Source organism: Cnephaeus nilssonii, assembly GCF_951640355.1.
Source record: "Cnephaeus nilssonii genome assembly, chromosome: 19".
Lineage (NCBI taxonomy): Eukaryota > Metazoa > Chordata > Mammalia > Chiroptera > Vespertilionidae > Cnephaeus > Cnephaeus nilssonii.
This window is the reverse complement of record NC_137090.1, coordinates 3,410,846-3,436,419: the sequence shown is the minus strand read 5'-3', so window position 1 is coordinate 3,436,419 and position 25,574 is coordinate 3,410,846. Positions and strand designations below refer to the sequence as shown.

Genomic DNA, 25,574 nt, shown 5'->3' with positions numbered 1-25,574 from the left:
CCCCTGTCCAGTTTAACGTGGCTGGAGAGGAACCCAGGCCCCGAGAGAGCAGGCGGGGTCCCACCTCACACCTGACCACTGGGCGTCCCCCGTCTCCCCTTTGGTCCCTTACCCGCCCTGCCTGCGAGGCAGGTAAACCAGAAGGGAAAGCACCGGCCCCGTGGCCCTTCCAGAGGCTTGTCCCCGTCTGTGAGCATCTTAAAGAGATCCCACCCGCCTCCTGGGGACTTGGCACACAGCCTTCCACGTCCTTGGCGACTGCCAGCCCTCCGTGGCGCTCAGCGCCTTCCCCGGCCCCCTGTTGGCCACTGAGGTTGCTTCTGATTTTTGCCAGTAGCTTCCTGGCCAGCCCAGCCGGATCGAGGCGAATATTCTCAGGGCTGAACGGGCGCCCCGTCCACGGAGGGTTCAGCAGGAGGTGTGGTCAGGTGCTGAGGGTGAGAGTGGGCAGGCGGCGAGGGCATTCGGAAGGCGGTCTTTGATGTGCTGCTTGGAGGACAAGAAGCTGTTTCAGCCAGGAACATGGAGGCCACAGTGAAGGGGCCCTGGGGTGGGGGCTGAGCAGATGGACATCGACACAGGCCCGGTGTCGGGGACATGGTGTGGGAGAGGGGCGGGCAGCCCACATCAGGCCCCTGCCCAGGACCGCCAGCGGGTTCCAGGGGAGTCACACTGAAGCTCTGTGCTGTGGCCCCCTAGGGCCCCCTTCCCGACCCAACTCATCTCTCCCTGTTGCCCGCACTCAGCCCTCCCTGTCTTCACCCTCCTGAAGCCTGCCAGCTGGTTCTGGCTGCCTGGCACGCCCTGCCCCTGAATCTGCCTCGCTGACCACTTCCTGTTCAGGTCTGGGCGGGGATATTCCCTCCTCCGTCCGTTCATTCATTCCGGCTGCATGCGGGTGCCGCAGGGCCGAAGGGGGCAAAGTCCCGAGTGGGAGTGAGAAGGCGTGTCCTGTGGAGGGTTGCACAGGTCATAAACAAGGCCAGTAAGGAAACTAGGCCAGCGTGACCGGTGCTGAGGAGGAAAGCAAAGCTGGGAGTAGGAGAGAGGATGTCAGGGGAGGGACATTTGAGTAGAGACGAGGGAGGGAGGGAGGCATCCCAGGCAGAAGGCACGGGCCCGGGTACAGGAATGGCCGCTGAGTCCTTCTGACCACAAACCCGTGGTCGCTCTATCTTACTTAGCATCTCCCCTTATTCCTCTGCCAGCCCGAAACCATTCGCTGACTAATTTGTGAGTCATCACACTCTCCCTTGCAAGGCTGTAAGCTTGGTGACATAAGGGATCTTGTCTGTCATTATTGGATCCCCATCCCAGGACGGTGCCCGCTCCGTGCCAAGCGCTGCGCCAGGCACTCGGCATTGGTCATTGCTCCACTCCCCCCAGCAGGCCTGTGTGGGAGGGGGTGTGCCCCTCTTTGCAGACAGCTCGCTGGGCCTCGAGGAGCCGCCTTGGGCGGCCACCCAGCGTGGAGGAGATGCGCTGTGGTGGCTGAGCCCTGGCTATTGGCGATGGTACCAAGCCCCGCGAGTGGACTGAGTAGGGAGGACCCGTCCACACCAGGGACCTCCAGGCCCAGATTCCTGAAGTTTCTCTACAGAGAAACTGCTTGTCCGGAGTGAGTGGAACTGAAGGTGGGTCCAGCCAGTCCCAGGCCTGTCCCACTTCAAGAAGGGGCGGCGGTTTTCAAGCCTTGACCTGGGCAGTCATTTCTGTATTGGGAGCTGCACTGAGGGGTTGGCTGGAGTGAGGAGCAGATGCATGCCAGTGGGGTCCCAGCCCCCTGCGCAGTGAGCGGCAGGTCCATGCAAGACCCCCCCCTGCCCTGCCCTGCCCAGCCAGACCTCATCAGCACCCCACAAGCAGCGGCCAGGCCCCATCCCCCAAGCTGCTTGGTTGGCTCCGAGCGGAAGGCATGTAGGCGTGACCGTGCACACGTGTCCGTGCCTTTCAACTGCAGGGGTGTCACTGGGCATTTGCCCCGTCACATCCATCCTGCGCTGCCTCCCAGAGCCCTGAGATTTGGGAGTTCGCCAGACCTGGGGTCAAATCCAAGTTCTGCTGGTCTCTCCAGTGACCTTGGACCAGCGGCCCGGCCTCTGTGGTCTTCCTTTCCTGTCTGCCAGGTGGGGATATTCCACTCACCTCCCAGGGAGGCCCGAGGGAGGGGGAGGAGCACGCGGGTCTGGGTTCAGTAGGAGTGCTTCGCTCACAGCGCACAGAGAGCCAAGGAGAGGGGCGCTCAGACGGGTACCCACAGGCCACCTTACTGCCTGGGTGGGGGGTTCGGGAGGGTTTTTCTCCTTGAGCTTGTTTGCTTTTTTAACAGCGAGCAGAGATTACTTAAGCGAAATGTCAGAAAGTAATAAAAATAACCCGCAAGGGCCTGGTGTAGTACCTGGGAGGCAGCAGGTGCTCCAGGGCATTTGGATGGATGGAGTGTCCACCCTGCCCTCCTGAGTGGGGCCACCTCCCACCCACCCCCACATCCTGTCTCCCTCCCTCCTGCCTGCACCTCCTCCACCTCACCCTCGAGCCTGTGGGTCCTTGGCACAGATGGCCCTGTGTCCTCTTGTCCCCACCCCAGGGCCTGCATGTCTGGAGGACAGCCCAGGTCAGCCTCTCCCTGGAGTCTGCAACCCCCCTCCAGGTCCTCCCCCGCCTCCTCCAGGCCCCACTCCCAGCTTCCTCTGACTTCTGACCCATGACCTAGGCCTGAGAGGGGAGAGTGAGCAGCCCCAGGACCTGCAGTGGCTGATTTATGAGCTTGGGCACCCTCCCCGCCCCCCCCCCCCCCCTGCCCTGCCGGGCCTCCCCCACAGCTGGAAATTGAGGCCACAGCTCAGCTGTTTGTCTGGAGGCTAAAGCTGCAGGCTCCCAGAGTGGAGTCTGCTCACTCCCAGTTTCAGGAGCCTCAACTTTCCCGGTTTGTTCCCTGAATCTCCTTCAGGGCCTTGGGTCAGGTGAGCACCTGGGAGTTTCCCGACTACCTGCTGTTCCAAAGCGAAGCGGGGCTCCCCGCTCTGCTGTGGCTCCCCCAAAATGTGAAGGCACAAACCTCTCATATCCACCCCTCCCCCTCCCGCAAGTGGCGGCCTTTGTGATGTCCCTAGAAAGTGCTGGTGCTCTGAGTGAGGGCTGTTCTCTGCCTTTTCCCAGTTGGGGTGGCACTTGGAATGCCCCCGGATGTGTGTGTCTACCGAGTGGGGTGACCTCTCCATGGTCAGGCCTCAGAGGGAGCCCTGAGTCTGGCCACACAGGGGCCTTTCATATGCAAAGTTGATTGATTTTTTTGGTCACTTCCCAAGAAGCCAGAAACTTCGGGGATAACCTCCTTCAAGTCTCGGCTTAGACGCTCTCTTCCCTGTAGGACACCCCCGTCCCCCAGAGCGAGCTCCTGGCCCTGCTTCCTTCCCTTCATGGTGTCTCCGCAGTGGGCCTGGGCTCCTGTGTTTCCAAGTACAGACCTTGGTGTCCTGTGGTCAGTGGGTGGCCGCTACTGGAAGCCGGAAGCTGGAGCGCAGATGATCCCCCTCCCCCCCAGGATGATCCAGAAATAGTTTCCCCTCGGATTGGGAAGGCATTCTCCAGTGGGCGGCCCGCTCTCGGGGCTGGTTTACTGGGAGTAGGTTTCTTCTGACTAGCTTCACTTGGGCCCATGGGGAGGGGGCCTCTCTGAGCGTACCCCATCAGGTCGGGAAGCCTGGGCCAGGGCCGCAGCTACAGAGACCCCAGCAGCCTCGTGGGACAGACCTAGCTCCACCGTGGGTCCCAGGCGTGTGGTGGGAGGGCGGACTGCATGCTCCGCGCTCCCCCCCCCCCCCCCCCCAGGCTCCTGGCCGCCGTGGCTGGGAGCAGCCTGAGCCGAGGGGCCAAGGCCTGCCCCGAGGTTAGAGGGCAGCGGCCCAGGTGTGCTGGCTGCCGGAGAGGCTGCTGCCCGGCCCGCCCTGCCCCCACCCGGTGTGGGAGCCCAGCCTCCCAGCCTGAGCCTTCCCGCCTCCCAGCCGCTGGGGAGAGAGGCTTGTGAAGTTTCCCTTTCTGTTTAGCTGGAGTTTTATGGTTTTTCAGAAATCAGGTTAACAATTAAGCTAATTAACCTCTGGGCCTCCCGTTCCTATAAAGCCTGGATAAATGGCTTCCCCCCCAGCTTCTCGGCTGGGTTTACAAGGCCACAGGTGGCCAGGAGCGGCGCTGGAGCACTAACCAGTCCTGGGCGCTGGGTATGGGGCGCGGTTCCCAGAGGAACCACACTGCGCAGATGGCGCTTGGGGAAGCCGGATGGCGGAGCTGACCTGGCCCAGGGGCGGCCACCTGCTGGGCCTGGCCGTCCGGCTCAGGGACTGGGCTGCGGGTTTGCCTCACCCTGGCGCTCAGCAGCTTGTCTTTCTCCAGGGGCTGCACGCCAAGCAAAATGAGGCGGTTCCTGCGGTCGGGACATGACCCTGCTCGGGAGAGGCTCAAGCGGGACCTCTTCCAGTTCAACAAGGTAAGGAGCGGGAACGAGGAGACAGCAGGTGCTCAGGTGAGCACGGCGTTAGCAGCCGCCCACAGGCTGGGGCTGGGGCGCTCGGGCTGCCTTTACTTGATGAAGGTACTTACTGGGCACTGCCCGCACTGCCTTGTGGGAATGTGACTTTGGAAGTGGGGTTTGATTAGAGGGCTTTCCCCAGGAAGGGCAGTGGGGTGCCCAGGAGTTGGGACTCCTTGTCCCAAACCGCTCATCGGCTGTGTGACCTCTGCAAATCACCCGGCCTCTTCCAGCCTCAGTTTCCCCACCTGTGGAATGGGGATGAAACAATCCGCCCTGTCTGCCTCCTCACTGGGTTGTTGAGGAGGCTTAGGGACAGGAATGTTGAAAGGATATCGAAGCCTGCCAGCTGTGATAATGTTCCTGTGACGCCGGGTCCCTGGGGGCGTGGCCACCGGCCATGGCTGTTCCCACCCTCCTCCAATTGCTGCCTCCAGTGGCCCCCAGAGGCAAAGGCAACTTGTTCTGTAGGCTCCAGGCCTGGGTGAGTGGGGAGAGGCACTGGGGGAACTTGCCAGGGTTGGCATTTGACTACCCCAACCCCACACCTGCTCCAGGGCCCCCAAAGCCAGAGTGACATGTCACCTGAGATCACAGGGAGGGTCCCAGAAACTCCTCAGGGCTCCCCCAAGGGGACAGGTGCCCGAGAAGGCGGGAGCTGTAAACAGGAGGAGCACAGCTGTGGTTTATTGGCTGTGGGGCCACCTAGCAATCTGCAGCTGCTTCGGGGTAATTAGCCCCTCTCACCTCTGCCTTGATCTAGGCCAGGGGTCCTCAAACATTTTAAACAGGGGGCCAGTTCACTGTCCCTCAGACCGTTGGAGGGCCGGACTATAGTTTTAAAAAAACTATGAACAAATTCCTATGCACACTGCACATATCTTATTTTGAAGTAAAAAAAAAAAACGGCAAAAACACCCGCATGTGGCCCGCGGGCTGTAGTTTGAGGACGCCTGGACTAGGCCCTGGGCCTCCATGCCTAGGCTTCCTCTGCCCCAGAGGGTGGGCTGCAGGAAGAGGCGGACTGGGGACCCCTCCAGGAGGTGGTGACGGACAGGGGTCCCCATCTGGCTCCACCACGTAAAGCCGGGTGACCCTGTGCATAGGGCCAGCACAGGCTTGTTACAGGGACACGTGGGATTAGGCCGTGTAAGTGTAGACACAGTGTGTGCTTTTCAAAGGCAGCCCCCCTGGGCCTGTGGGAGGTGTGGCTGCCCTCGGCGCTGGCTATGAGGCCACTGGCCTCTGAGAGCCCGGCTTCCCTACGTGAGCGCCTCCTCCCACTGGCGGAAGGAAGCTGTGGGCAGGGCTTTTGGGTCTCGGGGAAATGGGGTGCAGTGTTGGAACTGGGGGATCTCGGGGCCCTTGGAGACCTGCCATTGTTACTCTCCAGGGAGCAGCGCATGGTTGCTGGGTGCCTGTCTCAGAACCTCAGCACCGGCTGGAGGATCCCGGGTGACCCCTATGTGCCTCCATGCCCCCGGTGACGGTGACGCCAGGATCTCACACCCTGAAAAGGTGGCCAATTTCAGTGGAAACTGGAAAAACAGGCTTAGCAAGGAGGGATGAACCCCCGCCCCAAGTTCCACTGTTCAGCGGGGTGGGGCTGGGGTGCGGCTGGGGTAGAGGAATCATCCCTCCTTGTCCCCCAACTGGCGGTCCCCACACCTGGCCACCCCATCCCCAGGCCTGGTCAGGAAGGGGGAGGGGAGGCTCCTGGAATTCCTTCCTCCTTCCATTCACTTGCAAGAATTAAGCACCTACTGTATATACAGCCCAGGTCTGGGGCTCCGGGAATCTCAGATAAGACCTTTGCCTTCCTGGTGGGAGGGAGGGGGCTGGGAGTGGAGAGGAAGAAGGGGAGAATCTGGGCGTGGGGATTCCTCTCTTCTAGGCTCTGGGTGAACGGTGGAGCCTGGAGGGTTGGGATTGGAGGGTGAGGCCACATCCTGGAACATTTGGGAACCTACACGGTTCCACCCATACCAGTCCCTCCCCAGGCTTCCCCCGGGCTGTTGAGTCCAGGAAGGCTGGGACCTGGGAGTCTGGGCCTGACCCAGCAGAGCCCTGGGTAGAGAATGCTCTGGAGGGGCCTGGCACACGGGTGCCATACCAGGGTTTGCCTCGTCCTCGGGACGACTCACAGATGGGTGCTGTTCCCATTGTGCAGGTGAGGAAACTGAGGCCTCCAGGGCTGGCACGTTGTGGAGGGCACTGGCTGGGAATGCGGACCCCCGGCTACATCTGCCAGCCAGCTGTGTGGTTGGTAACTTCACCCCTTGAGCCTCCGTTTGTCCGCCTGTGAAGCCGTGGTCTGTGGTGTGTGGTGGGTCCTCCGCTGTCGGGAAGACACGAGTCAGCTGGCAGGATCGATGGAGGGGACCCAGGGACCCCATGGGCACCTCAGTAGAGAGGCCGTGACTCGGAGCGGACAGAAGCTCATGTCCTCAAATCCCTCCTGGCCTTGCTTTCCCGGATGAAGCCGACCAGCCATTTGCTAAGGGTGCCTGGGTCCTTCCTGCCCGGCCCCCCTCCACCCCGGGCCCTGGACAGACCGTGTGCCTGCCTGGCTGCCCTGGCCAGGGCCCGGTTGTTTTGTCGTGGCTCTTTCATGGCTGGGCCCCTGGTGTCAGGTGACAGCCACACCGGGCAGGCCAGGTTGCTGCCACCGCCAGGAATCTGAGCTGACCACACCCGGTCTGGGGCAGTGCCACCCAGCCACCCTGGTGTGCCCCCGATGGACCTGGCAGCCCTCCTTCCCATCACCCCAAGCTTGGGGACTCCTCAGCCTCAGTCTTGGACAGGTCCCCCCTTGCCCAGGGCAGGGTGAAGGACCCCCACGCTCTCTGAGCAAGAGCCTTTGCCATCTCCCTTCCGGGAACCTGGCACGGGGCCCGGAGCCGGCGGGAGGCAGGCGGGCTTTCTCCCCGCGCCAGGCTAGTGTTGCTGTTTGGCGGCTCCTGCAGATCTCTCCTTTCCCAACTCCGTCAAAGGAGTTCATTGTTCTCTCCTCCCTCGGCAGAGGTCACCTGAGCCAGGAGCAGGGTGGGGGCAGGGGCCGGGCCAGGTGGGCTGGACGCTGAGCTCAGGGGGTAGGGGAGGTTGGCTGCCAGGCATTGGCCATCCTTCCAGCTTGAACCTGAGCTGGAGAAGCTGGGGTCCGGGGCTTGGAGGGCCGCCCTGGAATCCGTGCCTGCTGTCCCACCCCCCCTGCCCCGCAGGCCATCTACCCTCCCTGCTCCGGGGACCTGGAGGGAAGGTTGCTGCCCGTGGGCAACTTGCGTGTCCAGGGGGAAGCTGAGTCTTAAAAGGCTGTTGGGAGGGTCAGGGAGGGACAGCCAAGGAGTGGGCAGGGCACCTGAGGTTGAGGGGACAGCTGGACACGGGCCAGAGGTGCCTTCACCCGCCCTGCTCCCGCTCCACCCTGTCACCTCCATTTACTGAGCTCGATCCTCTCCCCAAATCCAAGTCCCTTCCTGATTCCTAACACAACCCTCCCCCCCCACCACCACCACCTCTCATACCTGCCCTGGGGGCCACACCTCCTTGCCTAGCCCAGGTCTCTGAGGCAGGACTAGCTTTGCCTTATTCAGGGGTTTGGGGGCCTTGTTCGCATGTTGAATTGGTACTGCCACCGCTCCTGCCCTCCCTGGGACCAGGGGAACCCCGTCACCACACTATTCTCCTTTGAACCCACTCTCTTGGCCCCTGGCCAAGTAGGGTCATTGTGAAATTTCCCTTATTTGTGTGTTTTTAAAAAATATATTTTTATTTATTTCAGAGAGGGAGAGAGAGATAGAAACATCAATGATGAGGGAGAATCGTTGATCAGCTGCCTCCTGCACGCCCCACACTGGGGATCGAGCCCTCAACCCGGGCATATGCCCTGATCGGGAATCGAACCTGTGACGTCCTGGTTCATAGGTGAACACTCAACCACTGAGCCACACCGGCCAGGCCCCTTATTTGTTCTTAAGGGAGCCTTGGTCCCCCCAGAGTTGTCAACTTAGAGAAGACCCCTGAGGGATACAGGGGACGAGGAGAGCCTGGGAAGGACGTTGGCCTCAGTGGCAGGGCCTGTGTGCTCCGTGGGGTGAGCTGAGCCTTCCGGCTGCCGCAGGTGGTCTTCTTAAGGTGCATCTTAAGGTTCATTGTATTCGGGCCAAGGACAACCCTGGCATCCTCCCGTTTATCGGGTGTGAAATGAGGCTCAGAGAGGCCGAGTGGCTTGCCCAAGTCCACACGCCTTCTAGTGGCAGAGGCAGGTTCAGAGCTTAGTGAGCTGACTCGGTCCCTGTCTGTCTAGGTCGGCTTATGGAATAGGGGGTAGGGAGGGGTAGCACAGTGACCCCAGGACCCTAAAGGACATGCGGAATCAGTAGGAGTGATTGAATGGTGGGCCCCACATTTGTGGCCCTCGGGGTTAGGAAAAGGAGACCACTCCGCAGTAGGAGGGACCGGGAGGTGCCCGGAGCACTGCCCCCGGGGAGTCAGCCTGTGTTCTCAGGGCTGCGAGCCTGACCGGAAGCTGCAGGCTGCCTTCTCCGGAGGGACTACCTGCCCGCGGCCTGAGGCGGCCTCGTGTAGGGCAGCTCTGGCCCCAAGAGGAAAACACTAAGAGCCACATATGTGATTTGAAATATTCTAGAAGGCCCACCACAAAATTCTTTTAACAAGTGGAATTCATTTTGATGATAAATTCTGTTTAGCCCATTTTATTCCAGATGCTGTTTCAATATAAATTAATGAGACTTTTTAAAAAGTCTTTGAAATCCCAGGTGTGTTTTACCCTCACAGCACATCTCAGTTTGGACATTAAATTTTCTTTGGAAATATGTGGTCTGGATTTAGAGCTAGAAGATTTACAGTTGAGAAAGGAGACCCAGCCCAGTCGGCGTGGCTCAGTGGTTGAGCACTGACTTATGAACCAGGAGGTCAGGGTTCAATTCCCAGTCAGGGCACATGCCCGGTTGCAGGCTCGATCCCCAGTGTGGGGTGTGCAGGAGGCAGCTGATCAATGATTCTCTCTCATCATGGATGTTTCTATCTCCCTCTCCCTTCCTCTCTGAAATCCATAAAAAAATATATATTTTTTTAAAGAAGATCCAAAGCGTGGTCTGCCCGACTCCAGCCCCTGTCGCTTTGAAACTCAAGAAAATTCCTACAAAGTTTTCTATTAACTGAAGTGAGCATCCATTCTGAAATGCAAGTTAATTAAAATAGAATAAAATTAAGAATTCTGCCCCTTGGTGGCACTAGCCACCTTGCAAGTGCTCAGTGTCACCTTGCGACTGTCGCACGGGGTAAAGACCGCCTACTGGCCACCAGGCTCCTGCAGGACGTTGCCCACAGAGTCCTCCAAACCCCAGCGGCTTTGGCCCCGAGCTGCTGCCGCCGTGGTTCTGAGAGAATGCTCCCGTCCCAGGAGCGTCTTCCCGAGCTCTGGCTGCGGCCTAGTGGGGGCCCCTGGGGAAGCTGGTCCCCACACCCCTCGTGTGCCCTGCCCTCCTTTTCCTGGGAAATGTTTGCATTCCAGACACTCACTATCTCCCCAAGGCTCCTCCAGGCTCTGCATTTTCTACATAGCTGAACGGGACCTGGGCGGCCAGGGGGCTCCTGCTGGGTCGCTGCTGCCCTCCCAGCCATTTTCAGGGCAAAGAGCCAGGCCTGAGGACGCCTCCCACACCTGGGTGTCCCCAGAAAGGCCCTTTGGAGCTGCTCCCTGGCCTGCCCCCAGCATGGGGCCTCCGACCATGGACCACGGGACTGGACAGCAGGCAGGCAGCCGTCGAGTTTGCTAAGTTACCATTCGGCTGTCAGCAGGGCTTACCTCTCTCTCTGTTCCCCTGAGGCCTGACTGGGTAGCCACCCGAAGCCCAGAGCAGAACCCTGGGCCCAGGGAGAGCGGCCTTCTCCTGCAGGGCCGTCTCCGTGGTTTCAACCGGAAGAAATAACTAGACTTGGAAGCAGGTGCTGCCTCCCTCTGCCTGCTGTCATCTAGGTCTGCGGGGTCAGTGTCCCCTGCGGGGGAGGTGAGGGTAGGCTTAGCTGATAGAGAAACAACAGAAGCCTTCCCGGAGGTGGTTTGTCCGAGTCAATCTGTAGGGTTTCTCTCCGTCCCTTTAAATCCTGGAACTCCATCCCTGGCGCCTCTGCCTGCGGGAATGCTCAGAGCTGCAGGCGAAGATGGGCGTCCAGGAGGGGCCATCGGTCAAGTGGCAATTGCAGAACCTCTAGAAACTAAGAATGTTTAACAACAGAGGCCTGGTGAGTTAGGCACCTCCACAGCGGATGTTCTTCGCCGTCGGGTCATTTCAGTGCTTGGACAACCTGGGCTGGCTACAGGAGGAAACGGGCTACGGGGCTACTCCGGTACAGGGGTATCAGGTGGTATGGCCCCAACTAGGCCTCTGTGGGTTTTGTTTTAATATTGTTTTACTGATTTCAAAGAGGGGGAGAGAGAGAGAGAGAAACATCAATGATGAGAGAGAATCATTGACTGGCTGCCTCCTGCACGCCCCATGCTGGGGATCGAGCCCGCAACCCGAGGATATGCCCTTGACCGGAATTGAACCCAGGACCCTTCAGTCTGCAGGCTGACGCTCTATCCACTGAGCCAAACCGGCTAGGGCAGGTCTCTGTGTTTTAAGGCATGACACACGCATCACTCACAAGCACAGGAGACAGACACACACAGATGTTAGCGCGGTTTACTTCCGGTTGTAGGAATGCAGGTTATTTTTGTTTTCTGTAATGCGTATTACTTCTGTCCTGAGACATGAGCAAAAGCACGTGCCTGCACCAGCACCTGGGAGCTTCCTCTCTGGGAAGACGGAGAGCTCCCCGCGCTAGGAGGGCCCTGGGCAGAGCAGACATCAGGGCTGGGGGAGCCTGGGCAGTCAGGGCTGGGAAGGGCCACCGTGGCTTCCTTCGGACCCCAGTGCCAAGGCCCCCAAAGCTTCCTGCACCCCCCGTCGGAGGGCTGGGGTTGCCCACAGTACACCTGGTGGAGGAACAGAGTTCCTGGAGACCAAGTGGCCAGTGTGTGTGTCAGGGAGAATGAGCTCCCGGGATGGATGGTCAGGTGGCCGAGGACAGGGTCAGACATGGGCTGAGGGGCGGGGGGGGAGGGCGCACGGAATGGTCCACACATGGGTGTCTGGGTGGGACTCGGTGCCCTGAAGGGACTCGGTGCCCCTTCCCGCTGGGGTGGCTCTGTGCTGCGGCTTCTCGGACGTGTCTGTAGGCCCGTGTGGCTGTCATTGCAGACGGTGGAGCATGGCTTTCCGCACCAGCCCAGCGCCCTCGGCTACAGCCCCTCCCTGCGCATCCTGGCCATCGGCACCCGCTCCGGAGCCGTCAAGCTGTATCCTTTCCGTGCTCCCAGCCCCCCCCCCCCCCCCCCCGCCCTGGGAAGCCCCGGAAGGGGCGAGGACCCCGCCCTCCAAGAAAGAGACAAAGCAAGTTGGGGTGGCCCTTCTTATTCAGGGGTGTCCCAAATAGCCTCTCAGGAGTCAGCCCTGAACGCAGTCCGAGGAGGCAGGTGGTGGGCCAAGCTTTTCCCAGTGGGAGTCAGTGGACTGGCCCCGGGCTCTTTGCAAACCAGAGAGCACTGCCGGGAGCCGCTCTTCCAGGTTCTACACCCCGCACACGCATGCACACATACACACACGCGAGTAAAGTGGACTCCCGGTTGGCGGGGGCGGCCCGCCCTGGCTGAGGCTGGGTAGTTTCCGGTTGGGTCGTCTTTTGTCCGAAGCCTTAGCTCTGGGCCCTTTCAGAGGCAGCCATGGGTCCAGGACAGAGGGTCGCTGCTCAGCCAGGCCGTCTGGGCTACAAACCTCGGCACACTCCTGCCCCATCTAACCTGAGCCCCCAGGGTGAGCCCCCAGGGTGAGCCCCCAGGGTGAGCCAGCGCCCTCTCTGCCCAGCAGAGGCGGGAAGGCTGGGTGCCTGCAGCCACGGGGCTGGGCTGGAGGTGGTGTAAACACAGCAGGGCAGGGGCGCAGTCCCACTGCTGGCTCAGCCCTCCCTCGGCCGGTTAATCATTGCCAGGCCATGGCCATATCCTGGTGACCAATCCCCTTGCCCAGGCTCCTGGTCACAGCTCTTGGGGTTGGGCCCCCAGGGGTACCCGCGGCTTCTCACAGGTGCCACCAAGTGGCAGCTGATGGGTCTGTTGCAGCTCAGGTTGCAGGGTAGGGGTGAGGTGGGAGGTGGCGCTGAGCAGCCTACGTTGCCAAGGGGTCACCCCTACAGTCACCCCCACCTGCCTGGCTGGGAAAGCTCTCCCTGGTCGGCTGTTCCGTCCCTCAGGGGTCAGGTCACTGGCCAGGGCCAGCCTCTTCCCCCCAGGCCTGCTGTCCGGGGAAAGGGCCAGCCACCGTGTGCTACACGCCTTGCCACGGGGGCCCAGTCCCCGCTCCCGGGCAGGCGAGGGGTGGCGTCTGCCTTCTGGAGGTTTTCCTGAGTCTGCCGCTCCCAGCTACGGCGCCCCCGGGGTGGAGTTCATGGGGCTGCACAGGGAGAACAACGCCGTGGTGCAGATCTACTTCCTGCCTGGCCAGGTGAGGGCCCCTCGCGCCCTTCTTACTCCCACATCTTCAGAAGGAGACAAGCATCTGGGTGTGGTGCTGATGGGAGGACCTGGGCCCACCACCCTTCCCCCTAAGAGTAGGGGGCCTTTGGGTTTGGGGCTCTCTGAGACCGCCCTGGTGTGTAAAGGCCACACGAATGCTGGCGCTCCCGGGTCAGTGAGACAGCACGCTCCTGCCCCGTCCCCTCCCTAGTGCCAGCTGGTCACCCTGCTGGACGACAACAGCCTGCACCTGTGGAGCCTGAAGGTCAAAGGCGGGGTGTCCGAGCTGCAGGAAGACGAGAGTTTCACGCTGCGGGGCCCCCCAGGGTAAGGATTCGGCCCCCTCGCTCTCCCAGCCACCCTGACCCGCTCCCAGCCCCAGGGTGGGATCACCCTTCCAAGGTCCTAGGAGCCCTTGGGGATCCTAGCAGGCGTCTGAGCCCACACGCTCCACCCAAAGGTGCTCTGGGTGGAGAGGGCAGGGATGCGCAGGAGGCTCCCGGGGGGTCTCTGCCTCCTGGGCAGACTCCGCCATCTGCTTCCTGTCTCGGCAGAACGTAGCCGATATCTTAGTCCCGGCCCGAGACTCTGGACCCTGTTAAAAAAGACCGCACAGCCCGCTTTCCTAGGAATGGCCTTCCCCGGGTGGGGAGGGCAGCCGGGGTCAGAAGCCCACCCGTGGGGGCCCTGCCGGGCAGCGGCCAGCTCACGGTAGCTGTTCCCCTCTCAGGTCTCCCCCCAGCACCACACAGATCACCGTGGTCCTGCCACACTCCTCCTCCAAGACGCTCTACCTGGGCACCGAGAGTGGCAGCGTGTTCGTGGTGCAGGTCCCAGGCTTCCGCACGCTGGAGGACCGGACCATCAGCTCGGACGCTGTGCTGCAGTGGTGAGCGCGCGGCCCCGTTGTTAGAACCCGTCCCCCTGACTTGGGCGTGACCCTCTCCCTTTGGTCCCGGGAATGTGTCAGGAGCTTATCTCTCCTGGGGAGTCTATGCGGACGGGAGGAGAAGCTCAGCTGCTCACCTGTCCCCCAAATGGAGATTCTTAGGATGTATCAGCTCTGAGCCTCTTTGCCCTGGCGCCATGTATTTCACAACCCCCGGGCTCCGCAGTGGGCAGACGCGACACACACCGCCCCACGCCAGCCGGGCAGCTTCTGCCCATGCTTGTGCCTTGGCGTCTGTGTAGGTTTCCGTTCGCACGCAGGCCCCGTGGCCAGAGGTCCTGACAGCCACAGCCGGGTGCTGAGATCAGTCCAGAAGCTGTGCTCCAAAGCTTTGGTGTGGCGTCCACAACAGAGGGCGGCGGATCAGGGGGGTCCGGTGTGGGTCAAGAGGGGAGCAGATGAGGGTTGCAGCAGGAGAACGTCCTGCCGTTCTGAGGGGGAGGGGGAGGCTCGGGTGTGATACTCTCGCGAAGGAGCGGTCTGAGGGAGGTCCCGGGGGCGAGGGGCATCAACCCTGCCGCACAGCTTCCTTTTGATATTATTCATTTTTTCTCTCTTTTTCTTTTTGATATTGTTTCTTCTCTGTATTTTCCAAGGTGGTGTAATTCTCACATTGCTTACTTTTCAGTGAAGGGAAAAATGTTTAATTGTATAAGTAGTAGATCATTATAGAACCCTTCAAAACTGAGCCGTTACAGATAAGGCTACAGGGAGTTGACCGCCCACTCCCGTTTCTAGAGGCTGGTGCTCGCAGGGCTTCTGTACAGCACTGGACGTGGGCTGCGCATAGGCACGGAGGGCTGTGGTTTGGGCGTAGCAATGCCCTCCGGGTCCAGGCTGTTTTCATTTCCCGCTGACCATCCTCAGTGTTGGCTCTTGGTCCCATGCCTGCCACCTCCTGGCCTCCTGTTGGCTGCAGCAGCTCCAGACTTCACAGCAGCATTCCAGGCCCAGAGACGGAGGGGAGAGAGAGGGTCAAGGCTCAAGGCCAGGCCAGCTAACAGAGAGCTTTGTTCTGTGGGTCTTAAGAACTTACTTTGGTGAAATACCACCTCCTTGCAGAAATGCACTAACTGAATGTGCAGGTTAGTGGATTGTAAAGGAAGCATCCCTACAGCCGCCCCTGGGCAGAGAAAGAGAGCCCACCGCCTCCCCGGAGCCTCCCCGTGCCCTCCCGGTATGGGCTCCCTTCCCCCCGCCCACCACACCGACGTTTCTAGAAACCACTTCGCTGCCCTTCCTTATCGCTGTGCTGCCGGCATCTACATCCTAGCAGAGCAGCCTGTCCTAGTCTACGCGTTGCTCCTCTCTCCCCGGGATGATGTGATCCCGCAGCTTCCCGGGCTGCACGTTCAGTGCCCGCGGCCACGTGGAGTGCCGGGGGCAGCTGAGCCCGGGGTGCACGTCGGTGTGGGCTAACGGTGCTCCCCTCGCCCAGGTTGCCCGAGGAGGCCCGCCAGCGGCGGGTGTTTGAGATGGTGGAGGCCCTGCAGGAACACCCTCGAGACCCCAGCCAGGTCCTCATCGGCTACAGCCGGGGCCTCATCGTCATCTGGGACCTGCGGGGCAGCCGCGTGCTCTGCCATTTCCTCAGCAGCCAGGTAGGCGGTGCCTGGGATGGTGGCAGCCGCCACGGGGCTCTCCCAGACCCCATTGCCACATACAGCCCCTGGGCCGAGGGGAGGGGGTGGGGGTGTCGGTATCGGGACCGTCGCCCTGACCCCAGCCTGCGCTCTCTCCCTTTCCTCCCCCGAAGCAACTGGACAGTGTCTGCTGGCAGCGGGACGGCCGCCTGATTGTCAGCTGCCATTCAGATGGCAGCTACTGCCAGTGGCCTGTGAATCCCGACACCCAGCCACGGGAGCCCCTGCGCAGCTGCGTGCCTTACGGTCAGTGCCCCGCCCGCCCGGCGGGGGCCTGCCCCTGCCCTGTCACTGGGACGGCCTTTACCGTGCGAACCAGTGTCCTCTGCTCCCAGTCGGCCTTCCCTGCGTTCAGGTGTAGGCACCCCACTCAGAGAAGCAGAACCTGGGGCCCAGGGAGGTGACGGCTTTGTCCGAAGCCCCACGGTGGGTTTCCTGGCGCCTGCTGTGGCTTTCTCAGGGCGGAGCTCCTGAGCATACGTCTGCGGAGAGGGTGTGGGGTGAGGAACCTGCTCGTGCAGACCCGTTCCAGCTAATTCCTGTTCTTGTAGGTCCCTTTCCTTGCAAAGCTATTACCAAAATCTTCTGGCTGACCACCAGGCAGGGGTAGGTACCGGTCTCTGTCCTTTGCCCTTTCCAGATTCTCCCTGGAGAGCTGGAAGGCCTCTGAGGGGGAGGGGGGGAGGGGACTGTGCCTTAGGGTCCCACGTTGAGGTCTCAGACTCCAGGGAAGGAGAGGGCCGCTCATACCTCATGGCCAGGCCCTGAGAAAACATCCCCCTTCTCTCCCTTCTGCCCCCGGGAAGTGTTCAGATCGGCAGGTTTCAGACCGAGTCAGCAGCAGACCTGTTTCTTCAAACAGTCACACAGGGAGGCCCGTGTATAAGCAGGAGGGGGCAGCTCTGGTTGGAGCAGGAGCGGCTGCAGACTCAACCCACAGCCTGCATGCCCCCCTCGCCCCCAAGGTCCCCTGGGCTGCTGCAGTCAAGAAGAGATGGGGGTCTGGCCTTTTGACCCTCTCCTGGGGACCTTGAGGGGTCACTCACCCTGAGACGAGCCTCCTTCCCGGCCCCTGCACAGAGGCCAGTCCCGGGGAGCCAGTGGCTGTCTGCTCTTGTGTCGAGAGCCCCAGCCCACCGCCCTGCTCCTCTGTGCCTGCAGGCTGCCCTTCACCATCTTCCAGGGCGGCATGCCTCGGGCCAGCTACGGGGACCGCCACTGCATCTCCGTGGTCCACAGCGGCCAGCAGACCGCCTTCGATTTCACGTCCCGTGTCATCGACTTCACCGTCCTCTCCGAGGCGGACCCTGCGGCAGGTAGGCGAGCCTAGGGAGTGGTGTGGGGAAGGCCGGCCACGGGGGGGTGTAGGCAGCCGTCCTGTCTGTAAGTAAAGAGGAGGGGCCTGCACAGAGGTCCCCAAACCGGCCACCCCCTGGATGCCACTGAGGCAGCAGCCACAGTCCCTCTCTCCCTGTCTCTGCCAGCCTGGTGGCTCCATCCTTGCTGGCCACACCTCCGGCCCACTCCGCTCTCTGCCCTTCCCTGGCTCCAATGGGCAGCTCTGTACTATTGGGTTTAATGCCCACCCAGCTGAGAAAAAGGCCCTGGTGTGGACATGGTGAAGACCTCCTGGGTTGGGGCAGGGTGCACAGCATGGGGCCAGCTCTGAGCCGGCCTCCTGGAGCTCGACCAGGACAGCAAAGCCCTGGGTCAGCCTCATAAACCGGGTGACAGGCAAGACCAGAAAGGGCTGCTGTCAAAACCTGGAGAGGAGGCCTGGCGGGCGATGTCCGGGAGGCGGGCTTTCTCTCCACCCGACTCTGACAGGACAGGCCTGAGGCCACCAGGTGGGGCGGGGGCGGGGGGGGGGGGGCACTCCTCACTCCTGCCACAGGGTGCTGGGAGCAGGTCCAGTTTTTTTGTCAGTCCTTTTGGATTTTCTACATAAATGATCCTGTCATCTGTGAACCAGGACAGTTTTATTTCTTCCATCCCAGTCCTCACACCTGTGTTTCCTTTCCTTACTGCCTTAGCTGGCACCTGAAAAGGAACCTTGTTCCCGAGCTGAGTGGGAAAGCTTCGTTTCTCACGTGATGCTGTGAGCTGCAGCTTTCTCATAGGTGTGCTTTGTCCAGTGGAGGAAGTTCCCCTCTGTTCCCAGTTTACTGAGAGTTTTTGTCATAAATGAGTGGGCTTGGGGTTTTGTCAAAGGCTTTTTCTGCATGTGGTCCTGGGGCTGTTCTTCGTTGGCCTGTCGATGTGATGATTTTTAAAGGTTGAAGACACCTGGGGTCAATCCCACGTGGTCGTGGCGTGTGTTTCCTTTCATACGTGGTTAGAGTTCGAGCTGCTTTTGAATGCAGATTCCCTGGCTCCAGCCCTTAAAGCATCAGATTCCACCGGGCCAGGCTGGGCGAATTGCTTCCTGCTGGCTCCGGCAGCCCCTGACCCTTGGCCTGTCCCCCAGCCTTTGATGACCCCTATGCCCTGGTGGTGCTGGCCGAGGAGGAGCTGGTGGTGCTGGACCTGCGGACGGCTGGCTGGCCGCCGGTGCAGCCTCCCTACCTGGCCTCGCTGCACTGCTCCGCCATCACCTGTTCGCATCACGTCTCCAACATCCCCCTCAAGCTGTGGGAGCGGATCATCGCCGCTGGCAGCTGGCAGAACACTCACTTCTCCACCATGGTAGGTCCCGCCCCCGCCCCCGCCCCGGCCCAGCCCCACCCGGGAGCCAAGCTCCGCGCGCACTCCTCGTCTCCTCCTCTAGGAATGGCCTATTGACGGCGGCACCAGCCTGGCCCCAACCCCGCCCCAGAGAGACCTGCTGCTCACGGGGTAGGTGACCTGTGCTGCTCGCCTCCTGCAGAGTCGGGTGTGCGGGGGGGAGCAGCCCTGGCACTGCCCGGCGTCCTTCTCACGGCCCTGCCCACAGGCACGAGGATGGCACCGTGCGGTTCTGGGACGCCTCGGGCGTCTGCTTGCGGCTGCTCTACAAGCTGAGCACGGTCCCTGTGTTCCTCACCGACACGGAGCCCAGTGAGCACCTCAACGCCCAGGGCGAGGATGAGTGGCCCCCGCTCCGCAAGGTGAGTCCAGGAGCCTGGGCGCCAGGAGGGCGGGGGCAGGCTGGGCCCGGTGCTCATGGCCACTCGTGGGCCTCCTCTCCGTTAGGTGGGCTCCTTCGATCCCTACAGTGACGACCCCCGCCTGGGCATCCAGAAGATCTTCCTCTGCAAATACAGCGGCTACCTGGCTGTGGCAGGCACGGCAGGGCAGGTAGCAGGCTGGGATGGGGTGGGAGCAGGGGGAGGAGTGATCAGGTGACTCGGGGTGATGTCCAGGCCCATGGGCTTCCTTCTCAGGATGAGGGCGCAGCAGGACAGGAGCCGGCCCCCGCCCGCACCCCTAGGTGCTGTCCCAGGGTGCTGGGTTGGCTCAGCCCCCTGCCATCCCATCCAGGTGCTGGTGCTGGAGCTGAACGACGAGGAGGCAGAGCACGTGGTGGAGCAGGTGGAGGCTGACCTGCTGCAGGGCCAGGAGGGCTACCGCTGGAAGGGGCACGAGCGCCTGTGTGCCCGCCCGGGGCCCGTGCGCTTCGAGCCCGGCTTCCAGCCCTTCGTGCTGGTGCAGTGCCAGCCCCCGGCGGTGGTCACTTCCTTGGCTCTGCACTCCGAGTGGCGGCTCGTGGCCTTTGGCACCAGCCACGGCTTTGGCCTCTTTGACCACCAGCAGCGGCGGCAGGTCTTTGTCAAGTGAGCAGGCTGCCCACGGTGGCGGGGGCCTGGGGCCTGGCGAGGACCCTCGGGCCCTGGCCGTGCTGATGGCCTGATGTCCCCCCCCAGGTGCACCCTGCACCCCAGCGACCAGCTGGCCTTAGAGGGCCCCCTGTCCCGCGTGAAGTCCCTAAAGAAGTCCCTGCGCCAGTCCTTCCGCCGGATGCGTCGCAGTCGGGTGTCCAGCCAGAAGCGGCGGCCCGCAGGGTCCCCGGGAGAGGTGAGGCCACACGGGCTGAGCTGGGGGCAGCCAGCAGCGAGCCGGCCTGCCCCTCGCTCCCGCTTGCTTTGGCTGCAAGCACAGGCCCTGGGCCCACCAATAGGCTTCCATCCTGCCCACTGCCCACCAGTTACGTGGCCTCAGCTTTGTCAGACTGCTCCTCTGTGCCTCCGCCTCCCCAAGTGTAAGAGGCAATGACTGTAGCACCTTAGGGTCAAGTCCTCAGTAACGTTCCCAGGCAGGGAGTGGCGTGAGCTGGGACCAGTCTCCCCCTAGAATGATGGGCGTTGAGAGTAGATGCCTCAGGGAGGTCAGGCCAGAGCCCACCCTCAGGCTGGTCCCACCCCCGCAGGTGCCGGAGCGGAGCTGCCGGACGGAGCGGACGGGCCTGCAGAACATGGAGCTGGCGCCCGTGCAGCGCAAGATCGAGGCCCGCACGGCGGAGGACTCCTTCACAGGCTTCGTCCGGACCCTCTACTTCGCCGACACCTACCTGAGGGACAGTGAGTAGCCAGCCCGGGTGGGAGGGGCCCAGGCATGCGCCCCCCTGGCATGAGGGGAGGTTGGGGGGCCCCTAAGAGGGGTTTCCCTTTGTGAGCGGGTGGAACCAGGGCCTGCCTCTCCCTCCCCCGCCTGGGCCTCCAGGTCCCTCTGTCCTGGCTTCCTGTCCGGGCTCCACCGCTGTGTAGAAGATGGGTCTCAGCTTGTCCCCCGTAAAATGGGGGAATGTCTTCCTAGAATGGCTGTGGGGGTGGGACATGCCTGCTGCTACGCCACGGGCCTACACAAGCTCCCTCATTGTCTCTCCCCTGCCCCTTCCTCCCCTCCCTACCCCCCTACCCCCTCCTGCTCCCTCCTGCCCCCCCACCCCTCCTGCCCCCCCCCACCCCTCCTGCCCCCTCCTGCCAGGGTACGGATGGGGCGTGGGCTGTCCCCTCCTGTATTGCAAGGGCCGGCTGTCCCAGGCTCAGAACCATCAGTGTTTAGGGCCTCGGTTGTCAGAGAGCCTGCTGAGCCTTCTCCCCATCTACACCCTGGAGGCAGGCAGAGCCCACAGCAGCTTCCTTTCACAGAGGAGGGGAGTGAGGCTCAGGGTGTGCTGACTTGACCTTGGCGTCACACAAGTGACTGGAAAGGCCAGGACGTAAGCCTAGGCCACCTGGCTCCACCTGACCTCCAGACCCAGGGTTACATGTAAACCTTTGCCTCTGGGCAGGCTCCCGCCACTGCCCCTCTCTGTGGGCCGGCACCAACGGCGGTACCGTCTATGCCTTTGCCCTGCGTGTGCCCCCGGCCGAGCGGAGAATGGATGAGCCCGTGCGGGCGGAGCAGGGTGAGCGCTGAGCACGGGGAGAGCGGAGGGTGCTGTCTGCCTTGGCTGGGACAGGGCGGTGCCACCGGCCTCGCCCTTCGCCCGCCCGCCAGCCCATCGCCCGCCTGCTTCCTCCCGTAGTCAAGGAGATCCAGCTGATGCACCGAGCGCCTGTCGTGGGCATCCTGGTGCTGGACGGACACAGTGTGCCCCTTCCCGAGCCCCTGGAAGTCGCACACGACCTGTCGAAAAGCCCGGACATGCAGGGGAGCCACCAGCTGCTTGTCGTGTCAGAGGAGCAGTTCAAGGTGCTGCACGGGGGGGGGGGGGGGGGGGTCCTGGGAACCCTCGGGCCATCCAGGGGCTCACACCGCGGGCACAATGACAGTGGCTGGGACTCGCCCACAGTTGTGTGTGCAGTTGGCATGTGCAGTAAGGGCTGCAGAGGCACCAGGAAGGAAGAGGGGTCTGTGGCGTCCCCGGGCCCAGCTCCGCGGTGGGGACACTGAAGCAGGACCTGTCTGTGGGAGGGACAGAAGGTGCAGACGTGGAAGGAAGTGGCCCAGCACCCGATGGACGCAGGGGAGCGGGGCGTGGGCCTGGCCGTGGGAGTGACCGCCGCCCTGTGCCCCAGGTGTTCACCCTGCCCAAGGTGAGTGCCAAGCTGAAGCTGAAGCTCACGGCCCTGGAGGGCTCGAGGGTGCGGCGGGTCAGCGTGGCCCACTTCAGCAGCTGCCGAGCCGAGGACCGCGGGGAGCACCACCTGGCTGTCCTCACCAACCTGGGCGACATCCAGGTGGTCTCGCTGCCCCTGCTCAAGCCCCAGGTGCGTTACAGCTGCATCCGCCGGGAGGACGTCAGCGGCATCGCCTCCTGCGTCTTCACCAAACACGGCCAAGGTGGGCACGTGGTGGCTCGTCCCGCCTCTGCGAGCCGGGCTGGGCGAGGGGCTCCCGCTGTGCTGCAGGGGCTGCTGGGAAGGGCAGCCGAGGGGGTGCGGCCAAGGCCAGGCACTTTGAGGGGAGCTCTGGCCCCACTGTCCCTGGTTGGAAGCCCCATTGTCGGCAGCCGCAGGTCCTGAGAGACCAGGCTGGCCTCGCCTACTAGTCTCTACCCCCCAGGCTTCTACCTGATCTCGCCCTCGGAGTTTGAGCGCTTCTCTCTGTCCACCAAGTGGCTGGTGGAGCCCCGGTGTCTGGTGGATTCCGCGGAAACCAAGAACCACAGTCGTCCCCGCAATGGGTCAGGCCCTGAGAAGGCCTTGGGCCGCGCCAGGTGGGTAAAGGGCAGGTGGCCTTGGCCTCAGCCCCTCACCCTCACCCTCACCCTCCTGATGCGCCCACTGGGAGCTGCCACACCCCCCCTCCCCTGTGAGCTCAGCCCCCCTCCTGGCTCTGGCTCTTTGTCCCCCTTCGTATGCCCCTTCCTCCCGTGTGAGCTGCCACCCTGGAAGGGGCTTGGCTTCCCTCCCAGGCGCCCCCCGCTCAGGGCAGGCCAGGTGAGCTGACCTCATGGGCAGAGCGGAGAGCCTAGTGCCGCCGATCTTTACCCTCTCTCCCCCCACAGGAACTCAGGGAGCCAGAGTGATGGAGAAGGTAAGACGGCCAGGGGAGTGTGTGAGCACACCTGGGCAAGCCTAGGCCCAGACATGGGATGGAAGGAGGAGAGGGGGGAACAGGGGTGTGTGTGTGTGTGCGCGAATGCATGGGATGGAAGGAGGAGAGGGGACCCCAGGGGAACGTGTGTGTGTGTGTGTGTGTGTGTGTGTGTGTGCGCGCGCGCGCGCGAATGCATGGGATGGAAGGAGGAGAGGGGACCCCAGGGGAACGTGTGTGTGTGTGTGTGTGTGTGCGCGCGCGCGCGCGAATGCATGGGATGGAAGGAGGAGAGGAGACCTCAGGGGAACAGGTGTGGGTGTGTGTGTGTGTGTGTATGGGATGGAAGGAGGAGAGGAGACCCCAGGGGAACAGGTGTGTGTGTGTGTGTGTGTGTGTGTGTGTGTGTGTGTGTTCAAGCTGGGGGTAGAAACAGCCTCCCCTCCAGCCCTGGGCTCGGGGCTCTCCTAACCTGGCCTCTACCTTCCAGAGAAGAGGCCGGACCCCGTGATGGAGCATGCTCTGCTCAATGATGAGAGTGAGTTGGGCGGGAGTTGGGGGCTGACAGGAGGGATGTTCCTTGCGGGGAGTTTGGAAGGCCAGGGTGGAACTGAGGGGGGCAGACCCACCCAGCACCCCATCAGTGAGAGGAAGAGACAGGCTTGCGTGCGGCCCCGCCCTGGCCTCACCAGCCTCCCTTCCCCAGGGGTCCTGAAGGAGATCCAGAGCACACTGGAGGGAGACCGGGGGTGAGTCACTGCCGCTTGCAGGGTGGGCCCCCGGTGCCAGGAGAGCGCCGAGCATGAGTGTGCTTGTCTGCCACCCCCAGTCCCGTGGAGGTGACTGCCCTGTCTTTGCCCATGCAGGAGCTACGGCGATTGGCGTTCCCAGCAAGTGGCCATGAGGTACAGCCTCAGCAATGGGGAAGGTAGGGGCCCTGAGAACTGCTGCGCGTGGGGTGGGGTGGGGTGGGGGGCGGCTGGGAGGGCATGCTCCTGGGGAGGGGTGGGAGGAAGAGCCCCATCCCCAAGATCCTACTGGCCAAGCGTCCGTCCAGCCCTGACACATGCCCCAGTTGTCCTGGAAAGCTCCAAGTCTGGGCTCAGGGTCCATGACGGAGCCCCATCCTGCCCATGTCACACCTGAGGTGCCGTCACTCTCTCCTTCCGCAGCCAAGTGAGCAGGCCGGGTGCCCAGGCTGTGCGGTGAACACACTACTGAGGGCTCTTCCTCCGGGCACTGCCCACCTGGAGAGGCCCATGCCCCGGGCCGGGCTGCAGGCTGGGGGCTCCCTCAGCTTCCACTCTGCTGCTGCTCCTGGCCTCGGGACAGGAGGGACCCCGCCTCGGGGCTGTCCCTCCCCGGGCCTTGTCTGTCTTGGTCCTTTTGTCAATGTTGCACAGTTTTTATCATCCCCCTCCCCCCTGCTTTTTGTAGTGGGCTGGGTTTTAAATTATAAATTTTAACTGCCTCTGGGTGAAAAAGTTTTTAATAAACACCTTATTACCTCTTCACTGGTCCAGTGACCTTAATTTTTCAATTATGCATAAAATTCCCATATAAAACCATTAGCTGGTTCCTCGCCTCGGGCCCTGGGGTTCGGCCTGGGACCAGGCTGGCGCTCGGGAGGATCCGCTGCTTCGGCATTTGAAGCAGAGCTAACGGTCCCTGGGTGTCCGAGCACTGCCGTGCTTCTGTCTTCGGGAATAAAGGGCAGGAGTTAACCATCTGGCGTCTGTCTGACCACATCCCTGGGTCAGGGCAGAGGGAGTCCCCTTGCTGTCAGAAGGGGAAGACACCCAGCCTGGCCAGTGTTGCTCAGGGGTTGAGCGTCAGCCTACGAACCAGGAGGGTCACGGTTCGATTCCCGGTCAGGGCACATGCCCGGGCTTCGGCTTCAATCCCCAGTGTGGGGCGTGCAGAAGGCAGCATCAGTGATTCTCTCTCATCATTGATGTTTCTTTCTCTCTCCCTTCCTCTCTGAAATCAATAAAAATACATTTAAAAAATAAATAATAAATACAAAAATCTGGTTAGCTAAACTAACTCACACAAATGAACAAGTGACATGAAGGTTCCTGCCAAGAAGCCGAGAACTGAAGATAATGGTAATACCATAAGCACCAGGAACTCAGAGAACATGGCCCAGCCAGCACTTCGGGGCTCAGGAAGCTTCGCAGTAGCAGCGAGGATCTGGCTAATCAGGCTGAACAAGATGTTCTTTCTCTCTCTCTCTCTCTCTCTCACACACACACGAACTCCTGAAAAGATCACAGGCTCATTGACAATGGATTTATATCCGCACTCATTAAGGATGAGCTTTGTCTTAAGTACACTGTGCTTTGAAATATTAGCTAATGTCGGCTATTATTTCAGTTGGCATATTTCAGTTCTAAGAAAACATCCTCATACTGAGAGTGTGAGATCAACGGTTTTTGCTGATAGCTGCTCACAAATGGAAGGGCTTGGCATTCTCTGGAAAGTGTGTTCATGGAGCTGGGGTGGCACGGAGAGGCGAGTTAAGGGTCCTTCCAGCCGCAGTCCGGGGGGAGGTGACGGTAGGGGCGAAATGGAGATAGTTGAGAGGTTGAATTGACAGCGCCATGGAGAAGGCGAATGAGGGGACGAGGGGGTCACTGCCCATTCCAGGGCCGTGGAGATGTTCCAGAGCAGCTGGACACCTGGTCTAGAGACTTGGATCTTGGAAGCCAGGCAGACCCACCACTGAACACTGGCTTTGCCAGTGATTGGCTGTATGACCTTGGGTAAATGGCCGCAGTCCTGGGCCTTAGTTTACTTCTCTGTAAACTGGGGCAGAATAATAGGGCTGCCTCAGAGGGCGGTAAGGATTAAACGAAGAGTCTGTAACATCATCGCACAGCACCTGGCTCCTAGGAAACACCCAACCAAAGGAGTGGAAGTCATTGACGGGGGGTGGGTGAGGCCGGAGAGGAGGAGATGGTTCTGGAAGGAAGG

General features: G+C 61.7%; 1 protein-coding gene across 3 annotated transcripts; it reads left to right on the top strand.

Moving 5' to 3' along the window:
- Positions 1-426: 426 nt before the first annotated feature.
- On the top strand, positions 427-24,108 carry LLGL2 (LLGL scribble cell polarity complex component 2). 3 transcript variants are annotated; one of them, XM_079798369.1, is made up of 26 exons: positions 428-1,618; positions 4,393-4,486; positions 11,797-11,894; positions 13,014-13,095; positions 13,318-13,433; positions 13,837-13,995; positions 15,494-15,656; positions 15,812-15,944; positions 16,250-16,304; positions 16,860-17,014; positions 18,166-18,383; positions 18,466-18,533; positions 18,631-18,784; positions 18,870-18,974; positions 19,158-19,450; positions 19,541-19,691; positions 20,044-20,194; positions 20,908-21,024; positions 21,145-21,311; positions 21,638-21,902; positions 22,125-22,278; positions 22,570-22,598; positions 23,089-23,136; positions 23,305-23,347; positions 23,465-23,526; positions 23,771-24,108. In XM_079798369.1, the coding sequence occupies exons 1-26, from the start codon at positions 1,512-1,514 to the stop codon at positions 23,776-23,778; spliced, it is 3,195 nt and encodes a 1,064-aa protein (XP_079654495.1). In that variant the 5' UTR covers positions 428-1,511; the 3' UTR covers positions 23,779-24,108. The 3 variants fall into 3 exon arrangements, with proteins under 3 accessions (XP_079654493.1, XP_079654495.1, XP_079654494.1); XM_079798368.1 differs by having other exon boundaries at positions 429-1,618; positions 23,465-23,503; XM_079798367.1 differs by lacking the exons at positions 22,570-22,598; positions 23,089-23,136; positions 23,305-23,347; positions 23,465-23,526; positions 23,771-24,108 and having other exon boundaries at positions 427-1,618; positions 22,125-22,558.
- The last annotated feature ends 1,466 nt before the right edge of the window (positions 24,109-25,574 follow it).